Source organism: Bison bison, unplaced genomic scaffold (genome assembly GCF_000754665.1).
Source record: "Bison bison bison isolate TAMUID 2011002044 unplaced genomic scaffold, Bison_UMD1.0 scf7180017864063, whole genome shotgun sequence".
NCBI lineage: Eukaryota > Metazoa > Chordata > Mammalia > Artiodactyla > Bovidae > Bison > Bison bison.
The window spans coordinates 8,401,823-8,419,786 of record NW_011494635.1 but is presented as its reverse complement, the minus strand read 5'-3'; the positions used below and the strand labels follow the sequence as shown (position 1 = coordinate 8,419,786).

At 41.5% G+C, this 17,964-nt stretch overlaps 1 protein-coding gene across 8 annotated transcripts in view; it reads left to right on the top strand.

Annotated features, from left to right (window-relative positions):
• ZMYND11 (zinc finger, MYND-type containing 11) overlaps positions 1-17,926 on the top strand; it is a 76,446-nt gene extending 58,520 nt beyond the window's left edge. For all 8 annotated transcript variants that reach the window (XM_010836420.1, XM_010836419.1, XM_010836418.1 and 5 more), the window contains 11 exons: positions 4,503-4,580; positions 5,029-5,121; positions 7,026-7,113; positions 7,602-7,657; positions 8,785-8,862; positions 9,687-9,805; positions 12,379-12,586; positions 12,961-13,029; positions 13,772-14,044; positions 14,351-14,536; positions 16,251-17,926. In XM_010836420.1, the coding sequence (XP_010834722.1) occupies positions 4,503-4,580; positions 5,029-5,121; positions 7,026-7,113; positions 7,602-7,657; positions 8,785-8,862; positions 9,687-9,805; positions 12,379-12,586; positions 12,961-13,029; positions 13,772-14,044; positions 14,351-14,536; positions 16,251-16,373 (1,371 nt within the window). In that variant the 3' untranslated portion in view covers positions 16,374-17,926. The remainder of the gene's footprint in view (positions 1-4,502; positions 4,581-5,028; positions 5,122-7,025; positions 7,114-7,601; positions 7,658-8,784; positions 8,863-9,686; positions 9,806-12,378; positions 12,587-12,960; positions 13,030-13,771; positions 14,045-14,350; positions 14,537-16,250) is intronic.
• The last annotated feature ends 38 nt before the right edge of the window (positions 17,927-17,964 follow it).

The following is a 17,964-nucleotide window of genomic DNA, read 5'->3' as shown; positions in this document are numbered from 1 at the left end:
GCCCATGCCTGTGTGCGGAGTGGCTCTCCCCTGGTGCTGGCAGTGGCGTTCAGTCAGGACCGCCTGTGAGAAGTGCCTGTGGCCTGGAGACTGCCGGTGCCCAGGCTCCCTGTAAACCAGTGACAACAGCTCTGGTAACACGTTTTCCCCTGGGGGTAAAATTTACAGCACAGTGATTGCACAAGTCTTGCATGTGTCACTTGAGAAATAGACAAGCAAACACACAGCTGTGGACCCAAGTCCACCGACTTAACGCTGAGTGCTGCCCACACCAGACAGACACCACTCTCATCAGTTTCCGTCAGATCTAAGTCAGGCTTGGCCCAGAACTTTGTATAAATGGGTGCAGGCCATTGTTCAAGGCTTTCCCAGGCGGTTCTAACGCACAGCCAGAGGTGGTGAGCACTCGAGAGGGATGCCTGAATCTAGGTGGCACTTTATAAAACAGGAGCAGACTTTCTGAGCTGGTAATATTTTACCAGAGTTGGAGCTGTGAAGGGTGGGTGTGGGTCACATTGCAGTTTTTGCTGCAATAGTCACTCTTGCAAGCGTGTGCCACCACTTGATTGCACACTGGAGAGGAGAGACGCTCTAGCACCTTACCCTAAGCAAATTTAAACATGATACAAAAATTAGATTTCTGTCCTCTAAATTATCATTTAGTTTTGTCAAATTAAGGCCTTCGACCTGAATTCTGTACATTTGGAGTCTTCCCTAAAAGAAATGTTGCTGCACTTGGTTATCCTAATTAGCAGTTAATCTGAAAATGTTTAAACAGGTGAAACCAAAGTACAAGTGTTCTGTGAGCACGTAATATCCATCTATTTTGTAGATTCTCTATGGAAAGGAAATAGTAACTGAAAATAGAGCTTTATTTAAGCAAAGGAATTACACGAACAATATAATGCACTGTTACCTAAACTTAAGCCAAGTGAAATAGGGTTTTCCCTACTGTTTGAAAAAGTTCAGAATTTTGTTTCAAAGGAAGAGCAAGCTGGTAAGGATGTACAGGCATGTGGTGGTGGTTTAGTTGCTAGGTCCTATCTGGCTCTTGCGACCCCTGGACTATAGCCGCATCCCCCCGCCCCATGCTCCTCTGTCCATGAGATTCTCCAGGAAAGAATAGTGGATTGGGTTGCCATTTCCTCTTCCAGGGGATCTTTCCGACCCAGGGATCGAACCCACGTCTGCATTGGCAGGTGTGTTCTTTAGGGGGAAGCCCTTACACAGGCAGACCTCGGAGATCCTGCAGGTTTGGTTCCAGACCACAGCAGTGGAGCGAATATCACAGTCAAGTGAGCTCACGCATTTACTGGTTTCCCAGTGGATATAAAAGCTGTGTTTACATTGAACTGTAGTCTGTTAACATGCAGTAGCATTATGTCAGAAGAGGTAACTACCTTAATTAAAAAGTACTTTATCACAAAAAACTAACCATCATCTAAGCCTTAAGTGACAAAGTGAGCAAATGCTGTTGGAAAAAGGGCCCTGACAGACTTGCTCAATACAGGGTTGCCACAACCTTCAGTTTGTAAAATGCACAGTATCTGCGAAGTGCAATATAGCGAGGTATGCCTGTAGAGACACTTTGGTTCTAGCACTGCATAAATCTCACCCATAGAGAAACACTGAATTGCTTTATTTTCTGAGGCTCTAAATCAAAAGGGGTTGGGTTCTGACTCACAGTGAAAACCTTCATCCGTTGATGTTGAGAGTGCAGAGAGGAGAGAAATGCATCCTGTGAACTTGTGGAGCACACAGCCACTCTGGAGACCCGGCAGCCCGGTTGTGGGGGCTTCAGTGAGCACCCCTTCCCTGGCGGTCTCTCCAGTGATGCAGACTGCCCGAAGTGGTGGGCGTCGGCCTCCGGGGCACTCCTTGCCTGGTTGAGCTCGAGCTATTCAGTGGGAGACCATGAGTGGAGACTCTTCTGACCCTGCTCGGTCTGGCACATGTTAGTGAGCTTTTAGTAATACTTGAGCACTGCATACAATGCTGGTTCTGTGTTTCCCGTGAATATTGTGTTACCTGATAAAAGAACACAGATCCCACAAGTAGTATCAGTATGACAAGACTTCTGATCTGATGTAGGTTGCTGTCACACCTGAACTTACACAGATGTGTGATTTAATGATCAGGGTGATGTTTGGGATCAGCAGTGTTAGTGCTCCTGAAATACTTCAGAGTGAGCAGGACAGAGCATGTAGTTGGAAGCACTGGGTTTGTCTGTCTTTGGCTTGCAAGATCTGTTCCCCAGCCAGGGATGGAACCCGGGCCATGGCAGTGAAAGCCTGGAATCCTAACCATGAGGCCACTAGGGAACTCCCTGGAAGCATTTGTTCTTATTCTCCTCTCTTTCTAAGGGAATATAGGTTTCCCAAGAGGTAAGAAAAAAGGTTTCTTGGCCTTCTTAACATTTCTTCCCTGTATCCAACAGAAGTTGTTTAATAGAGAAAGCGGTGCATGGAGGGATGGCCGTGTCAGCAAGAGTGTTTCCACAGCAGTGTTAACAGCTGACGGTTTCAGATCTGTTGTTTTGCTCTGGCTTACCGGAGGGAGCAACTAATAGTTCTCACGTGTTTGTGTGCCTGGGGCTTACACAGGGGATTTATTTATTTATTTTTTAATTGAAGGATAATTGCTTTACAGAATTTTGTTGTTTTCTGTCAAACCTCAACGTGAATCAGCCGTAAGTGTACATATGTCCCCTCCCTCCTGAACCTCCCTCCCATCTCCCGCCCCATCCCACCCCTCCAGGTTGATACAGAGCCCCTGTTTTTGGGTTTCCTGAAACATACAGCAAATTCCCATTGGCTATCTATTTTACGTATGGTAATGTAAGTTTCTGTGTTACTCTCTCCATACATCTCACCCTCTCCTCCCCTCTCCCCATGTGGGGATTTTGTTTAAAGTGAGAATTTACAAGCTACATCAAAGTCCCTTTTCCCAAAGATTATACAACCTGGGGTTCAGGAAATACCATTGCATTTTAAACTCCACATGTACACCATTGGCACTGGTCTTGGCCTCATGTCACAACCCAGCTTCCCTGGTGGCTCAGCTGGTAAAGAATCCTCCTGCAATGAGGGAGACCTGGATTTGAACCGTGAGTTGGGAAGATCCCCTGGAGAAGGGAGTGGCTACCCACTCCAGTATTCTGGCCTGGAGAATCCCATGGACCGTATAGTCCATGGGGTCACGAAGAGTCGGACGTGACTGAGCGACTTTCACTTTCATGTCACAACCACCTGAGGAGTTAACAGTAAATGAATGAACAAATGGTGGAGACCTTTGCCTGGAAATTCCAGTTCACATGCTCAGGGTGGGAGCCCACCAGTGTATCTGGAGTGTGGCCAGGGTGAGAAATGTGTTCTGCAGTCTGTAGACAGTAAGGCTGTTTACTCAGACGGCCTTGGAGTAAAGCTGAGCGGGGAGAGCACCAGCCACGCCCCAGAGAGTCTGGGGAGCGGGGCGGCGATGGCGCCAGGCATGACCTGTGCGAAACTGCTTCTCAGCTCAGAGGACGGTTTCCACTTTTGACTCAGATGACTTCGTGCTTTGAATGTATAAGCACTTGGTTAAGCCATAGCAAAGGTTTGTCATTTACACGAGAAAACTTTGCTCCTTCCAACGTATTTAGCATTACTGAGATGACTTCCTGTGTGTAAAGTTCTTAGGGGAGTAAGTAATAATGTCACTGGGTAGAGACTCATAATGCAGCAGCCTGAAAAAGTTACAGCATTTATTCACTAGTGGGCCAGACTGCTCTGTCCTCTGCAGGGCGGTCTGCTTATGGTCCAGTGTCTCTCATGGTTGTCTTAGCCTCAGCTAAGAAGTTTGGAACATTGGTCCTTGTTTCCTAGTTGTCTAGAAGTGACATTAAAGGTAAAATCCTTCTTTAATTCATGTAAAATTAAGTTTTCTGAGACAGAAATTAAGAAACCTAATTAGCTTTTAGGCAAGACTAATGGAAATTGAAGTTATTACTGAAAAGACCCATAACACTTCAAAGTAGAGATGTAGATGTGTGTGCTTCAGTGTATGTAATTCCTAAGTGACAGACTTTTAATAACCTTTTTAATAGAAAATAATGTTATATTGAAATTCACCGTTCAACATTGTTATTTTAAAATATCCCTTAAAGGATTTCAGCCATTGATTTTTTAAATAAAATAAGTGATTCTACGTTACATCATTATTGTTATTTTATTGTTATTGTCATTATCTTTTGTCATCTGAAAACAAATTTTAAAACATCGAGAAAAGAAAAGTGCATCATTCTCTGAGGTGTTATGTCAAGGACAGTATATTTTCTGATTCTTACATTATTACATTAAACGCTACTTTTGGTATGCAAATTTTGGAGATGTGTTGGAAATATTACATCGTTTAAGAAAATCTATATTTGCATACTATAATCTTATATATATAGACATCTTTAGCAAGAATATAGACTTACAGATGATCAGATTTTTTATCTTGGCCTTCTCTGTTTCCAACAGAGCGTCAAGAAGAAAAACACCAACAAGCAGGAGATGAGCACTTACCTCAGGTTCATCGTCTCCCGCATGAAGGAGAGGGTGAGTTCCAAGGGCTCTTAGAATCGCCTCAAGTGTGTGTATTCCTTCAGAGTTCCTGACCGACAGGTGGCAGATACGCGCAACGTAGCGTGAAGGGTGGACACCGCTGCTGTCCTGCGCTTTTGTGCTCTAGTTCCATAAAATGCTCTTAGATTTGTTTTGTCTTTGTTTTCAACACAGGCATTTCTTTAGCTGCATTAGGTTAGAAACATTTACATTTTAAACTTCCATTTATCAGAAAGAACATTTTCATTGATACTTAAGTCTTTAAAATGAAACTGAATTTTCCAAAATAACTGTTCTTTCTACTCAGACCTTAAGGAATGCCACATTAAACTATAGTACATATACATCTTTCGTTAAGTTCTCAAGTACTTGTTGTTTAGAAATTGGTGTTTTACCCCTCTCTCTAGCCACGTTTAAACTGATGTGTCTCATGACGTTTCAGGCTATTGACCTTAATAAAAAGGGGAAGGACAACAAACACCCCATGTACCGGCGACTGGTGCACTCGGCGGTGGATGTCCCTGCCATACAGGAGGTAAAGCTCGCCAAGCACAGCCCTGGCTGTGCACCTGCCCCACTCCTGCCTCAGCAGCTGTCCTGTGAGGGGCGTGCTCACCCGCTGGTGCTCAGCAGGGGTCATCTTTTAAGAGTCTTTGTTTTAAGCAACCTGTAGATTCTTGACACATGTTGATTAAAGAAAATATATTACAGCCTGATCAGTGTAACGTTCCAGATGCAGTCACCATGCAGCTGTGTCTTCCTGGGCTCGGCGGCAGCACTTGGGAGTTTCTCCCCAGGGAAGATGAGAGCGCAGATGTGCTCTCAGGTCTTGGGGAACAATGACATGCACTTGAACAAAGCGGATTTTAACTAGAAAACTTAATCTTTCTGGTGGAGTTCTTGATTTTACCTAGTTAGCTGAGGGCTGTTAATGGGTTTGTTAATATTTAATTACAAATGCAATGAACATTTTGATGTGCTTCCAGTTAGATTTGCAGATACACCAATTCTGAACCTATGTGTCATTTGAGTTTTAAAATCTTATGGTTGGCCATAATAGGAGTAATTTTAAATCATCTGCTCATTCCTTAATCTGCTTAATAGCTGGAAAAACTGAAGGTGTATTATTTCAGTGGAAGAAAGGGGCAAATGAAGGTTGTTCATAAAAACGAGAAATTTTAATTCGACCTCTTAGCCCTACACTGCGTAACTTCTGAGAACAGTGAAGAGCCTGGCTGTCCCTCCTGCCCTCCCCCCATGGTACCCCCACATTCTGCAGTTTGACTCCCTCATTTCAGGGAGCTTAGTAGCTGGGCTGATGGTGTCTTATTAGCAAGTGCTGACCATGAGCAGAAGCACCCTGAAGGAAATGAAGAGGAAGAAGACCAGGTTTTTATGCTTCCAAAGGTTTACGGTGGAGACCAAAATGCTAGCTGTGATGCTGCATGAGGACTGCTGGGTGTGGGTGTACCCACCTGGGTGCAGGCAGGCAGCCTGGTGGCACCTTGCGCCCCTGAGCCAAAGACCGTGAGGCGCTCAGGGTGGAGTTTGGGTATCAGTGCTCATGGAAGAGCCCTGTGACCCTCGATGCCAGACAGAAGCCATCGACTGTCTTGGTGCACAGAGGACCAGTGAGGACTTGATTTTAAAACTGTCAGCCACCTAGCTCGAATTCAGAATTGCCTTGTCTTCTTTGTGGTAATCTTTCACAGAGGCTAACAGCTCTTTCTTCTTTCAGTTTTATTTTCCTGACTTACATAAATTTTGCACTTCTCTGGTGGCTCAGATGGTAAAGAATCTGCCTGCAATGCAAGAGACCTGGGTTCGATCCCTGGGTGGAAAGATCCCCTGGAGAAGGGAACGGCTACCCACTCCAGTATTCTGGCCTGGAGAATCCCATGGACTGTGTAGTCTATGGGGTCACAAAGAGTCGGACACGACTGAGCAACTTTCACTTTCACTTTTCATATTAGTGACTGTTCTTGAAACCAGAGCCCTGAGAGAGTTGCTGAGAAAGTCATTCTTATTTTTCAAAGAAGCCCTGTTAATTATAGTACAGGCCTGTGCGTAGCATATTCCCTACATGGTAGATAAGTAGTTAGGTCTCATCAACCCCACTACCAGAGCTTTCATTATGTACAGCACTTAGCCGCAGCTTTTATCATTGTTACAGATGAGGTGTTCATGCTGCAGTAACAACGTGGCTGAGAATGTGGGACCTTCTGCACTTTACCGTCCTGGAATACCCTGACTGTAGACGGAGTTGTGGGTTTCTTTTATGAACATTCTGTCAGTATGGACACAGGAGCAGTAGACACAGGAGCAGTCGTAATGCCATTCTGGAAAATCTTGCTGTTTCCCACACTCTCACACTGTTAAATTGATGGCAAGTGTTTTCACTATTAACCGTTGTTCATTTTGGTTTTTTCCCCTCTGCAGAAAGTGAACGAAGGGAAATACCGAAGTTACGAAGAGTTCAAAGCTGACGCTCAGTTGCTTCTCCACAACACAGTCATTTTCTATGGAGGTTCAATATTTTTTTTTGTGTAGTTTTTTTTATTCATGTGTTTACATTGCATGTTGAGAAATATCTTTTATAAAACATTACACTAAAACAATACCTGAACAATCTGTAAGTGAGTGATAATGTTAGGGTTTAAACTTAAAAATATTTAGTAATATAGATAACTATATATAGCTTATAGAAGTGATTGGCCAAAAGCAGAACTCTAGTATTTGTTTTTTCCCTTCAATATCCCCTCATTCAAAAGTAGTGAAAGAGGCCAATCTATACTGAGAGTATTAAGTTGTGTTGAATATAAAATTAAAGCTGCCTATTTACTTTTCTTTTACTGCCTGAATTATATTTTGAATACATGTGTTTATTTTCCGTGGTATATGTCCACTTTTGTTAAACTGAAAGAAAATTTAAATGGCTATATTACTTTTGGTAGTCTTGTGTTTCCTGGTAGTCTTGTGATTGCTGGTAATAGATATCTGTCTTTATTATTACAGCAGACAGTGAGCAGGCTGACATAGCACGGATGCTCTATAAAGACACCTGTCATGAGGTACTGGCCACACCTAATACCTGAATGCTTGCTGTTCTCTACATTAACCTATTTTAGAATTCCATTCTGATATGTACACTTTAATTTTGCCATTTCTTTAAATACAGTCGTATTTCCATGTTTGACATACAGGGTATATACAATGCAAACAAGAGAGACGGGGGCGGGGGGAGAGGCTAGAATTCTGGTAGAACTGTTCTCAGAGACTCTAATTCTGGGAATTAGACTTAGTTACTAAGTAACTTCTAGTTAGAACAAGAGGAAATTGTTTTCCTTAACTACCCTAAAGCGAATTAGTTAATATGACTGCATGTAAAGTGTGTTGCACTGGGCAGGCACTCAAAAATGTTACCCTCTTTGAATGAAAAATACAAATTTGAGTTCTTACTACACTACACAGGCAAAAAAGCAACCCAACATCAGCATTCGTAATTAACAATATATGAAATATATATTTAGGAAAGATTTTTTTTGGGTGACCTTTCTTATTTAAAACATTCATCTACAACCATATTATCTTTGCAAAAGTGTCTCAATTTATATAAAAAGTTTTGTTTCTTTATTCCATTTATGATATGACTCTTCCATTCATTAAACATGTTTATTGAGTGTGTGCTGTGTGCTGAGTTAGGAATAAAATGGGAGTCAGGATGCTGGCTTCCTGCTCATACAGCTGCGTTCTGAGGAAGGAGACTCAGGAAAAGGAGAGACAAATCAGTTTCTTTACAAAAGTTACGGAAAATATGAAAGAAAACAAGACTAAAATGGAGAATGAGGCAGAGTAAGGGCTGCTTTTATTGGTAGTGGTATTTTCTGTGGGCATATCAAGAAGACATTTCTGGGAAAATAGCCTTTCATCTATGTGTTGAACTGGAAGGTATCAGTGAGGCTGGGGAGCCAAGGGCAGATGCAGTGCACCCTGAGGAATCAGTCTTCTATTCCGAGTGTACTCAGGGCCCTCTTGGGAGGTTCAGACAAGAAAGTGGCATTGGAGAATTCAAATGTGAAGCTTAAAGAACACAATTGCAGACTATAAACATGAAAGAGAGTGCTGATTCACAGGCATCTGGCTAGTTGTGTGCATGCATATATTTTATGTAGGCTAAATAGTTACTTTTCTTTTTCAGCTGGATGAACTACAGCTTTGTAAGAATTGCTTCTATTTATCAAATGCTCGTCCTGACAATTGGTTCTGCTATCCTTGTGTATGTGAAATTTTGAGATTTTCTTTTCTTTTTTTTAACCTCTTCAGTGTCTCTGATGTACTGCTCTAAGGAAGTTTATTCCAATTTGCTTTAAGATTATAATCCTTCTAAATATTTCTCTTCATATCATGGTTTTAATGAGTATAGAAAACTGAAACATAGGAAAAAAACAACTTGGGGTCAGTAGCCATTTCTTACTTTAAAATGAGAACTTTAAGAATAGGAATAAACATCGAATCCCTTAATAAATAAAAATTTTTCATTATCTCACAAGAAATCTAAGTCTTTATATATAGCTGTGTGATTTCCCCTAGAATGACATGTTAGTGCCAAAGGTTTCTCCGCTCCCCCCCGACAAGGGCATAAGAGCCTGCCTGAAAGCTCCCACTTTCTGAGACATTACTGTGCTCTTCAGTCACTTGATGGTCTCATTAAAATTTGTATCTCTGACTTCGTAGGTTGGGAGGAGGGCCTGAAGATCTCCCATTTCTTACAAGCTCCCAGGGTTGGACTGTATTTCATGAAGCAGAGTTAGGGTGTTCAGTTTGCCCTTGTTACTCACGTGGGTCTTGGTTTCCTTCCAGAGTTCCATGGGCTGTCAGGAGATTCTTTTCACTCCACATTGCTTATGGAAATTTTAATTTTTTGGTGTTTTTCTTGGAGGCAAAAATCAACCAGTCCTGGGGTGGGAAAGCACATTCTGTGCGTTTAGGACTTATAAAAGAAGTATTGCAAATATTATACTTAAGTAGGTCAGTATTAATGATATACTTGTATATAATACTTTACAAGTAATATGACAAGATAAAACATTTTATTTCCAGATACCTAATCATGAGCTGGTTTGGGCTAAAATGAAAGGTTTTGGATTCTGGCCGGCCAAAGTCATGCAGAAAGAGGACAATCAGGTTGATGTCCGCTTCTTCGGTCACCATCACCAGAGGTAATATCATGACCCATGAGCCACCATCACCCCTGGGCCTTTAGGAGCCCTGAGGTGGACCCAGGGCTGCAGTTACCAGTGCTCTGGGTGCTTTGCCATCAGGAACAATGTGAAGTGTATTTTAAATTAAAAAACAAACCAGCATGTAACTTGACTGGGCACCTTAATGGGACAGTTTCAGTGGCAGAATTTAGAAGGGTGAACTCAGAAGGGTGTCAGTGGTGGGAATTAAGTGGAGAGCTTCTCAGCATGGTCCATTTCACAGAATTGTATTGTCCTTGTGGGAGTTTCAGTCAACTTTTCAAGGTTCTGTCAGAGTCACAGTCAAAAATAATCAACTCGGGAGTATAGGAGAGTGTGGGTCTTGCGATCTAAGAATGGATATGAGGGAAGAACTTTGACCTAGTGTTTTGAATTTCATTAACAGTTAATTTAGAAAAGTGAAGAATTGTTATGCAGAGATCACCATGAATAAATACAGTAAATATTCTTTAGCTAGTTCGTCTTATCTCTGCACCTAGTGGGGAAAGAAAAGGTAGACACATGATTATGGACTATCCCTCCATATGCTCAAACCAGAGCCTGCTGCTGCCTCCCGAGCATAGAGCAGGTTGTGATGCTTTGTCCTGGTGAGCAGGTCTGCAGGGCACGCATATCTGACTCTCCGTGCTGCCTGTGGTTGGAGGGTGGATGGCACAGGCAAGAAAGAAGGGGCACATCCCGTCAGATCGCAGGCCCATCTTATTGTGCACAGACTCAGAGAATTCTGAATTCAGATTGACAGATGTGTAGGTATAGCCAGATCCAATTTTCTCTCTTTTTATTAAACTTTAAATTGTGGGGTGTGTTCTGTTTCCCTTTTATAGTGTAGATCAGACTGCATGTCTCAAACTTGAAACCTGATTATCTATAGTAATGGAGATGATTGAGAGAATAGGTATGTTGTATGAATTGCATTGAGACTTAATAAGGTCTCACATTAAGACTCTTCATTCAGTTTTATTAAATCCAAGGGATACATAATTGAACAGGATAAAATTCTCTCCTAGGTCACAAGTTTATTCCAGGTAGTCAGCACTGCTTATGATGGAAATCCTCCTCAAAAACATACTGCTTTTAAAAAGTGTTTAAACAGTTTTTGATTGCCCAGTAAATGTTTGCTGACTGAAAGAGTACATAAGAATACAGGATTTAATGGCAAGGAACTCTTCCACAAGCAGAATTGTATTTGCACTTCTCCTCAAGTGTAGTTTACTTTGGTTTCTAATATAGCACTGTCAGATGACACTGTTAATGTAATATTTATAAATAAGTTCAAATTTAACAATTTCAGCTGTCATTAGCATGTAACCATATGGATTACTGTATATTAAAAATGTGGTTTTAAATTCTAAAGCAAATAGCTTAGTTTATACAAGCAAGTTAGAAGTCTACGTTTATAACGTTAGGCATATATGCCAGGATTCTCTGATGCCTTCAGAACAGTTTTAGGTCTAGTATTTCTGTAACTCCATAGTAAGACTGGAAACAGTAAATCCTGGTTTATTCCTAGTGCTGTATCCCACCGCATGTCCTCACTGGTGACACCCTTCTCTCTTCGTGTCCAGAGTCACCTAGACTGCGTATGCTGCATTGTTCCTCCTCGTTCCTCAGTTCAGGGCAGTGGCAGTGCACGTAGGAGCACTAGCGTAGTTACCAGGAAAGCTAACCGTTAGGACCCTCGCTGCGTTCCAGCTGCTAGTTAATAGCTTACCTTAAGCCCATCTGGGCAGCATCTCCGTGAGCCGTCAGATGAGGCAGGAACAGTCCTAGGACTGTACACTCTGTGGTGCTTTCACTGGCCCATAGTCAGCCCCAGGTGAGTGGATGCAGTGGGAGACTAGGGCCAGTAAGTGATTAGTACCCAGGAAAGCTTTCTTCAGTTTCTATTCTAGCTTTCTTCCTGATAGAACCAAATGTAGTTGTAGATCAACTGTGGGCTCACAATTGAGTGCTTGGTTGCAGAATGGTATACACTTTCCCACTTGTTAGTCATGGTCCATCTAATGAATAGGGATGTAATGACCTCATTTTATATGTAACTGTCTCATGAACATTTCTGGGCATTTGCAAATGACTCTATAGCTTCCCTGGTAGCTCAGCTGGTAAAGAATCCGCCTGCAATGCAGGAGACCCCAGTTCGATTCCTGGGTTGGGAAGATCTGCTGGAGAAGGGAAAGGCTACCCACTCCAGTATTCTGGCCTGGAGAATTCCACGAACTGTATAGTCCATGGGGTTGCAAAGAGTCGGAAATGACTGAGCGACTTTCACTTTCTATAATTCTAACATGCAAGTAGCTAGATTTTGAGTAATTTATAGTATTCAAAACAATGAGATATTGAACACTTTAAAAAAGGCTTATGAGTCATTCTCACCCTGAGGACTTTACTCTGATGACTGTGAAAAACAAGTCAATTCACCTTTTTTCTACTTGGTAAAAGTTTTTATTCAAGTCACAAACTGTGCTTTACAATGCACAGAGTTTCTGCCATTTGGGAAACTTCTAACTGTCCCTTTTCAATGTTGTTCACAGGGCCTGGATTCCTTCTGAGAACATCCAGGACATCACAGTCAATGTTCACCGGCTGCATGTTAAGCGCAGTATGGGCTGGAAGAAGGCCTGCGACGAACTGGAGCTGCACCAGCGCTTCCTCCGCGAAGGGAGGTTTTGGAAGTCCAAGAATGAGGACCGAGGGGAGGAGGAGGCAGAGTCCAGCATCTCCTCCACCAGCAACGAGCAGGTGAGGGCGCCAGTGAGAACCTGTCAGTTGTGCTCGGGAGGTGCGGGTGCCAGGACGCACTGGCATGGAATGAGCAGGTGGTGACTTCTTCCTTCACACAACATTTGTCAAGTGCTCCTCAAAACAAACCAGAAACAGTCCTAGTTCACAGAAGCTACCACCACTGATCCGGATTCGACCAGCACATTAGCTCTTTCAAGCCCTCCGCCCAGAGGAATCATTCAGTGAGTGCCAACCATGTGGTCTTGAAAGAGTTAATGTGAGAGGGACACAGCAGGTGCCCACCTCTCCCCTGTGGGTCCATGGCTAGTTCCAGCAGAGAAATGTTTTGTGGTGTCAGGAATAACGTGCTGTTACTTTGATGATGTCCACAGCTAAAGGTCACTCAAGAACCAAGAGCAAAGAAAGGACGACGTAATCAAAGTGTGGAACCCAAAAAAGAAGTAAGTTGCCCACCTTGCAGTGTCCCGGTGACAAGTGAAACAGGAAATACTTTCACAGTTGTGATCCAGGCAGTGCTCCTGACAGGTAACTTGAAAAAAGGATTGCCATCAGATAGCAACCAGGTTGGACCCAGACTGCCCGCTGCCCTGTCACTAGGGTAACACACGGGAGTATCCAGTTAAGCAGCACTGACCACGTCTGGCGAAGTGGGACAGTCCTTTGCTGCACGGTCTGGGAACACTGATGTTTTCTCATGGCACTAATAAACAATTTTTAGTGTTTATCCAGCAGATCAATGAGACCAGCATTTGAAAACTGAAAGAAACTGTGGCTAAGTTCAGGCTTTTACAATTCTGTAATCCAGGTACATTTTAAAACCAGGGCACAGTACCACCACATAGGGTATTTGTTTATGAATCTCATCCAAAGAAGTAACGATAAATTCTAATCATCTTACACAGTAAACTTTTTGTTTAGTTTCCTTCTTTGAAAGGAAACACCTTAATATTAGTATTTAATGGAATTGTAAATGAAGTTCCTGTAGAATGATTGTACCTATAAATTGCATATGTTTTAATTTTTTTTTATTTTGAATTGTGATCAAATACACAAAAGAATTTTCCATTTTCTTACATGATTGTTTGAACAGCAGTTGTATGGCTGTTTGTATCACTCTGTTTTTTTTCAGATAGAGCTTGCTCTTGAACTAGTAAATCCTCTGGCACTTTCCTTATCCTTTAGGAACCAGAGCCTGAAACGGAAGCTGTAAGTTCCAGCCAGGAAATCCCCACGATGCCTCAGCCAATCGAAAAAGTTTCTGTGTCAACTCAGACCAAGAAGTTAAGTGCCTCTTCCCCAAGAATGCTGCATCGAAGCACCCAGACCACCAGTGATGGAGTGTGTCAAAGCATGTGCCATGACAAGTACACCAAAATTTTCAATGACTTTAAAGACCGAATGAAGTCTGATCACAAGCGAGAAACTGAAAGAGTTGTTCGAGAAGCTCTAGAAAAGGTAACACAGCCCTCAGTGCCAGCGCTGCCTCAGACACACGGGCGGGTTAGGTGACTAGTCTTCCTGTTGTGGCTTTACGTCGCTTAGGCATCAACCAGGTAGCAGCTCTTTAAAACAAGGAATAAAACATCTTTTTATAATATTTTAAATAACAGGTACTTTTCTCACCTAAATATTTTATAGCCCTTAATGAAATAAAGGGAACAGGTACATCACTTAAGTAGAAACTATGTATTAAGGTTTTGCTTAATGATTTGTGTAAATTATGAGCTGACATACTCTGGGTTAACTTTTTTTTCATCTCAGCTGCGTTCTGAAATGGAAGAAGAAAAAAGACAAGCTGTAAATAAAGCTGTAGCCAATATGCAGGGTGAGATGGACAGAAAATGTAAGCAAGTAAAGGAAAAGTGTAAAGAAGAATTTGTAGAGGAAATCAAGAAGCTAGCAACACAGCACAAACAACTAATTTCTCAGACCAAGAAGAAGCAGTGGGTAAATACCACTATTTTCTTAGAATCTGATTTATGAAAAAAAAATACCATAGGTATGATGAAAATTAATTCAGAAAGATCTATATGGCATATGTAAAAATCCTGAAATACAGTCTAATGTGAAACTGTCAACTTTAATTAACTTAAACTGTATTTTAACTCCAGATCCCACATTTCTCAGTATTTGCTCAAAATTATTTTGTTACATTGAGATTATGATACTTTGGGACATAATATATATAATTTATACAAGTTTTCCATCTATGCAGGTATTTTATTTTGATAAGTGGGCTGGCCCTGATAGGTGATATTAACTTATAAAATTGTAAATGTAAGTATCATAATAGCAAACTAAGGATTTTCAGATTTTACTGCACTTAACATACATTAGCTTCTAGTAAAGAAATTGATTGCTTTATAAAAGTAATATCTCACTGGTCTCTAACGTAAGAACTGACAGTTCACCAAGGACGGTGCCCTGAGGGTCGTCTTAGGCTGTCTGCTCTCCAGTCTTCTCCCCAGTCTTGCTCATTTCCACTGACCTGTTGTCTTCAGCTCACATCTGCCTTTGAATCCCTCCAGTCATTTTTCACTTCAGTTAATGGACTTCTCAGCCGCAAGTCTGCTTTTTGGTTTCCATCAGAATCTTTTTATTGATGTTTTCAGTTTGCTCATACATCATTTTCTTGACTTTCTCCATGTCTTCCTTTAGTTCTTTGCACTTCTTTAATAGGTGTTTTAAAGTCTGTGTCTAGTATATCTGCCAGTAGGTTTTTTACATGGACAGTTTGTTGATTGATTCTTTTTCCTTTGAATGGTCATACTTCCTGCTTCTTTGTATGCCTTGTGATGTTTTTTGTTGTTGAACACTAAACATTTGAGTCTAATAACATGGTAACTGGAACTCATTTTCTCCCCTTTATCATAGTTTGCTGTTGCTGTTTCTTTGATTGTTATGGCTGTCTATTCCCAGGATCAGACTGAGGTGTAAATTAAATCTCTTCTTAGGTCTTTTCTAAGCCTCTCCTTGGGTTTGCACATTGACTTCCTAATTCCCCCATATGTGCAATTGATTTTGAGTGGCTTGCAAAAGGGAAGTCACTTCAGAGGGAGGACTTGTTTTTGGTTGGGGAGCGGTGCAACTGTTAATACAGTGGCCGCCCATCTGTGACCAGAAGCAGCAGTCTGCAGGACACCTGCCGGGGGGCTCCACACACAGCCATCTGGGGCTGTCGATGGGCAAGAGGTAGCTGTTTCAGTGCTGAGAGCCAGAATAACCAGAGTGACCATAACTTATTGTTCCACCCTTCCCCAGACCTCAGAGTTCCAGAACAGTCCCTTTAGATTGTGCAGCAGAGCTGCTGTGTGGGGAGGATGGAGGGGAGTCCTTGTGCTGCTGCTCCATCATCTTTTCAGAACCTTTGGACCTTTTTAGGAAAAGAGAAATTATGCTTGTGTGCTGCTGCTGTTAATGACCTAGTACAGATGGAAGAAGTTGATGTGCCGAGTAAGCTTTGAGTTTGCTGATAATGACTGCCTGCTGAGCCTCAGTCATCCCATTGTTTCCCTACTGTCCTGCTCAGGACAGAAACCGTGTTGATGTTCTTGGTGATCCTGGTTTACACTTGAGTCAGAAAGATCTTTGAAAGCACAGTTTTAAAGTCTGTAGTTGTACCCAGTTTCGTTTACCTGCTGGTCATGGTTTCTTGCTGCAGTGCTACAACTGTGAGGAGGAGGCCATGTACCACTGCTGCTGGAACACATCGTACTGCTCCATCAAGTGTCAGCAGGAGCACTGGCACGCGGAGCACAAGCGCACCTGTCGCCGGAAAAGATGAAGGCTGGCTCTTCCTGGAGAATCACTGACGACTATTCCTCTCAGACACAGCGGTTTTTGTTTCCAAGAAGCCAAAATTGTTTAGAATTTGCTTCCCATTTTGCACCAGCCTTTAAACACTTTTCGTGAAGAAATTTTGCACAGTAGTTTAAATCTTTTGTTAACACTCCTCTGGAGTTTTTCAGGGGGTAAAAGTAACATCAGTGGAGGGTATTATTTTAAATAAATTTTAATTGAGAGTTTGTTGCATTTTCAGCAAATTTTAAAACATTTTTAGGTTTTACAGAGATTTTAACCTTTAAACAACAGATCTTTAAAAAACAGGTGAATTACACGTGAGTTTAACAAAGAAACATTTAAAATAGATCTGAATGTAAGAACTACAGAACTGTTTCAGAAATAAAACATACTACCTTGATGTGAAATTTATTTCTTAACCTTGTTGAGCTGGTTTTGTTCAGCTTACTTTACTGTTTAAAGGCATTATCTATTGGTTATGCCAGTGGGTATATGATTGAATTTAGGGAACAGGGTTGACACAGCAGGTGCTAGTCCTGCATATTTTTTCTTAAATGTTTCCCAATTGTGTTTTTCATTATTTCTTTTCAATATATAACTTTTATAACAAATTATTAGCTTTGATCTTGTAGTTTAAAATTGCAGGGAACTGGGGGTAATCTTTTACTGAGCTGGATCTTAGAGAAAATGAATATTTAAATTTTAAAGTTTGCACATTTCATCTTTGTCCTAACATGAGTGCTTGTAACAAAATAAACAACAAAAATAAAAAGCCAAAAACTACCTTTATCCATACATGAAATTATAGATGAGGCATACAGATTTCTTTAATGCTTCCCTTCCCTCCCCAAGTGTCATCTGATTGCCTACTATCTGGTGTCACCTCTTCTAGCATAAGTTAATACTGAAAGGAAAGAAAGCACTTAAGTTTCACAGAAGCCGTTATGTTTGTAGTAATGGATCATTACCTACTAATGAACTCCATCACTGTACACAGAATGAAGAATAGTGCATGTTAATTTTCTTGTATTAAAGATGCCGTGATTTGTAAAAAGTCTGTATTTTGCGGAATGTCTGGACTAAGAAGCATTACCAATAGGAATGGATCGATAGTTAAATAATTTTTTTTATACATAGATATATAAAATACAGCCAGGAAACCTTAATTTTTTAAAAAAAACAAACCCTCGCAATTTATGTTTTTTCAAAGACTGATCTTAGACCAAGTCAAATTCCCATTTATCATTTAGTTATTTTTAAGGTTAGAGAAATAATTTGTAAATATTTATTTACACCTTCGATATTTATTAAAGCAATTACACACAATGTAAGTGAGAGAATCAGGAGAAAAAACCTTTCAAAAAGTTTTCTCCAGGTTTGTCAGGGTCACTCTAAAGACAAAAATGTACCTAAGTCTTCTGTGAAATAATCCCCCACCCAGTCCTGATGCTGTTGCAGATGGTGGTGACACAGGTTAATCGACAAGCTACTGCCCAGTGGTGCCCAATGGCTTGGAGGACCTGTCTGGTAGCCACACGTCAACACCATCCCTGAACTACGCAGGCACGTGGCAT